The sequence below is a fragment of the Oncorhynchus keta genome, chromosome 23 (assembly GCF_023373465.1).
Source record: "Oncorhynchus keta strain PuntledgeMale-10-30-2019 chromosome 23, Oket_V2, whole genome shotgun sequence".
Taxonomy (NCBI): domain Eukaryota; kingdom Metazoa; phylum Chordata; class Actinopteri; order Salmoniformes; family Salmonidae; genus Oncorhynchus; species Oncorhynchus keta.
The window spans coordinates 25,621,521-25,625,572 of record NC_068443.1 but is presented as its reverse complement, the minus strand read 5'-3'; the positions used below and the strand labels follow the sequence as shown (position 1 = coordinate 25,625,572).

Genomic DNA, 4,052 nt, shown 5'->3' with positions numbered 1-4,052 from the left:
TGCGTCACACCCTCCATACACTCCGAACACATTTTTGGATCAAACATAAATTGGCTTTATTATGCCCAGTTCGTCTTGCTATGGAGCCTTCAACCACAGGGTGGCGTTGCATTTCCACTCTGTTGTGGACGTCTCCATTGAAATGCATGACATCCAGTGCAATTTAACAGAGTGCTTATGTAATGTGAACCAGGCTGGCATGCTGGATTCACAGAATAGCAGCAAATAAACTTGAACAAAGCGGAACCAGGATATGAATGCCCACTCCATTACAGTGGAGGCTGGTGGGAGGAGCAATGGGAGGATGGGCCCATTGTAATGGCTGAAATGGAATTAATGGAACGCACATGTGGTTTTCATATGTTTGATACCATTCCATACATTTCATTCCAGCTATTACAATGAGCCCGTCCTCCTATAGCTCCTCCCACCAGCCTCCATTGCGATTCAATGTAGATCCCACCTTCATTCCACTTTGATCAACCTTTTTTTGATGCTGTGTGTGAATCCGGGCCAGTGATAGACCACTATGTTTTATAGAGAAGCTGCTACCCATTTCCCCAAAAATGTGGATGCAGGTACAACGGTCCGGACAGCTCCGGGCATTTAATAAGCTGTTTTGGCAGCTCACTTTTAAGACACTTTATGTTGGTGTTTCCTTTATTTTGGCAGTTACCTGTATGCACTTGTGATAAAATGTAATCAACAGTTATTTAAAAAAAACTATTGATCCTCTGTGGCTGAATTATGCTCTCTGGTGTATTTTGAACATTGAGAGCTGGATCCTGTGGTTAGATAAAAAAAAATACAAACAAATACGTATCAGTCACATTTATTTATTATGCATTTATTTTATAATATAATAATATAATAATATATGCCATTTAGCAGACGCTTTTATCCAAAGCGACTTACAGTCATGTGTGCATACATTCTACGTATGGGTGATCCCGGGAATCGAACCCACTGCCCTGGCGTTACAAGCGCCATGCTCTACCAACTGAGCTACAGAAGGACCATTTTAATCATATTTTTTATTAACCAATTACCCAATCAAGGCATGGCCCCCCAGTAACCCACATTGGCCCCCTACCATATACTGTATATATGTATAATTGTGTTTTTTTTTTTTTACCTTAATTTTTTTTTTTTTTTTTACTGCATCTTGTGCCCCCCACCGGCCTGGACCCAGGGGCTTCAACCCAGGTAAGCTCTTGCATTATTCTGGCTCTGGCTCCGGCCCAAGTCAAGCACTGTGTATACAGAATCTTTTGTACTGGACATGTATAGAAACAATGACTCAAGGTCTTAAATTATGGTTTTTCTGAAACTGCTGCCACTGTTGTGAAATAAGACAACCATCTGCAGTACCTTGCTGCTATGTAGTGAGTGAGTGACTGCAATCAATCGCGTACTGCTTCAATGCCTATGCTTGAATGATTGCGTCTAGAAATGGATTTCCATATATTATAGGGGAATAAATAAGTGGATCTATATTCAATTTAACTGGGTCTGCATGAGGGCGGACCTTTAAAAAATATGTTATGTTGATTTAAAAAAAATCCTATCTGGGCAGGAGGGGATTTGAATTGTATTCACACAAACTGCTTACCACAATAAAATGATTGTTTTTAAACAGTTAATAATGTCCTTTCTTCTTTTTGAGCATTATGTTCACATATGTAGGCTACATTATTAAGACATTCGACATTATCACGGGCACGGTGGGGCCATTTTAAACCACACCCTACGCTTGCTATTATGGTGGCAGAGATTGCATCCGGGTTATCTTTGAGAGCATGCGTATTAGTGCGGAAGATCAACCTCCTCCAAATGGCTTGGTAAACACATATTGGTGGCCAAAAAGCAGTGATCCAATTTCTAAAAAAAAATCGTTCTCCCACTGGGGCAGAATCATCTCAGGTGGTGAGGCTCGGGAGACTTCACCACACCTGTAGCAGCAGGTACAATAGGCTTAATCATCCTCACTCTCGTCAGGTTCGATTACTGAGCATTCACTAGCAACCGACTCCAGTTTGAGGTTATCAGGGGAGCATGTAGCCTAACCATTCCTAGGCATTAAGGTTAGTTTATTCATAATAAGTACAGGTTTGTAGCCCAGTCAAGAGACGAAGGTTTATACCCCAAGAAAATGGTTGTCGCAAGTTACCACAGCCACAAAGTCAGAAAACCCGACTATTTACATTTTTTAATTTTTTAAATCCGATTTAAACCTTATGCCTGCTCCTAACCTTAAGACCAAAAGGCTACGTTTTGTTTTCATAATATTTTTGTTACGATATAGCCAATGTCGATTTTGTGGCTGTGACAACCAAAAACTTTACTTGGCGCCACTTTTCCTGTTTGCGTGCACCAAGAGTCCGCGTCATCCTTCCTAATCCCATCCGGGTTACAATCTTTTGCGCATTTACACGAAGTCGACGTCAGCTTTCGAGTTAGAACATACGTGTCTAAATATTCCGGTAAGTGAACTAGAATTGCCCTATCAGATTAATTTACGGATGTATTTTTGTTCTGTTAATAGTGTTATTTTAAAGTTGCATCAAGTCGCGCATTGTAATGTCTTTACCTTGTATTAAGAAGAACAGTCGTTACAGTGTTATGTAACTTTCATTGGCAGAGTAGCACTATCAGCTACAATGTAACACGAGTATTACATTGTCTTCACGAAATGTTAAACATTGTTACAAATCAGTGTTTTGAAACATTTACCCAAGCCCGAAGTATAGTGGACTGGAGGGTTACACTGGTGTAGTAGGCTAACGTTACTTAAAACACATTTTTAAAAGCTTATACTGTATTATATGTATATAGGCTGCTAAATAAACATTTATTTATACATTTTATTTATTGTTCCCCACCCCCGTAGGACAAAAACCTTTTCAACATGGACCAGGTAATGCAATTTGTGGAGCCCAGTCGACAGTTTGTGAAGGACTCCATAAGGCTTGTGAAGAGGTGTACCAAGCCAGACAGAAAAGGTAATCTATCCTATATCATAGATATCCTTATAATGAATTGACCCCTACATGATTGACTGTTGTGAAGGGCTGATATCTTACTCAAACACCCTTGTACAGGTAATTAAATGTACTTACATTTGAGGTATTCTCACAAGCCTCTCTCACTAGCATGCTGTGGTATAGATGCACTGAACTGACTGGGCATATATTTCTCTGTATTATAGATCATTATCACTCTTTCTGCTTTATTAATCAGTTGACTGTTCAAATTCATATATTGTTTACAATAACAATATTGTACATTTTATTTTATGATTTGTTAGCCCCTGATTGACCTAACTTTGCAATGTAGCAGCTATCTGAATTTGGCCATGGAAAATCCGATTAAACTTTGTTCTTTCTAATTTCAGAATTCTCAAAGATTGCCATGGCCACAGCGATAGGTTTTGCAATCATGGGCTTCATTGGTTTCTTCGTCAAACTCATCCACATCCCAATCAACAACATCATTGTGTAAGTATTAATCGATAATAGCCTATTATTACTGTTAATCAACCACTGCACAATGATGATAGATGGCAGTGTTCCTCAATGGAGATTGCTTTTTATATGAATGACTTTGCAATTAATTCATATAATTTTGTCTTGCAGTGGTGGTTGAATATCTCCCCTGGCTGATTAACTACCTGCAACTGGACATGGGATTAAAGTGTTAACATTTTTTTTATATTATAATTATCTTCAGTTCATATTTGTTTGCTTTGTAAATAAATTTGGATTAATAAGATATCAAATCTCATGTGTTTATTTCCTCTAAATCACAGAAAATATTAACTTCGATCTAGGGCGTTGGCATTGGCATATTGTTTTGATTAACACATTATTTGTTACATTTCCTGTAAGGAATGACTGATACTGTCTTCCATGATCTGATTCTGAATGGACTGATTAAATAAAGTTCATTATCTCCTGTTTTCCATTTAATCTCCCATGTTATTCAGGCTCAGTTTGTTTTGCACAATTTCATATCATAGTCAGATAAGATAAGCTTGCAAAGCTTCTGCTGCA

The 4,052-nt window shown here is 38.4% G+C and overlaps 1 protein-coding gene across 2 annotated transcripts; it reads left to right on the top strand.

The window, feature by feature from the left end:
• Positions 1-1,799: 1,799 nt before the first annotated feature.
• On the top strand, positions 1,800-3,771 carry LOC118402061 (protein transport protein Sec61 subunit gamma-like). 2 transcript variants are annotated; one of them, XM_035799924.2, is made up of 4 exons: positions 1,800-1,964; positions 2,891-3,002; positions 3,395-3,497; positions 3,636-3,771. In XM_035799924.2, the coding sequence occupies exons 2-4, from the start codon at positions 2,909-2,911 to the stop codon at positions 3,643-3,645; spliced, it is 207 nt and encodes a 68-aa protein (XP_035655817.1). In that variant the 5' UTR covers positions 1,800-1,964; positions 2,891-2,908; the 3' UTR covers positions 3,646-3,771. The 2 variants fall into 2 exon arrangements, with proteins under 2 accessions (XP_035655817.1, XP_035655816.1); XM_035799923.2 differs by lacking the exon at positions 1,800-1,964 and adding an exon at positions 2,025-2,483.
• The last annotated feature ends 281 nt before the right edge of the window (positions 3,772-4,052 follow it).

Excerpts from the sequence above, each read along its gene's own strand:
- LOC118402061 (XM_035799924.2), top strand. The coding sequence starts at position 2,909 with ATGGACCAGGTAATGCAATTTGTGGAGCCCAGTCGACAGTTTGTGAAG. Across the intron at positions 3,003-3,394 it reads TACCAAGCCAGACAGAAAAG|AATTCTCAAAGATTGCCATG; the intron begins GTAATCTATCCT and ends TTCTAATTTCAG.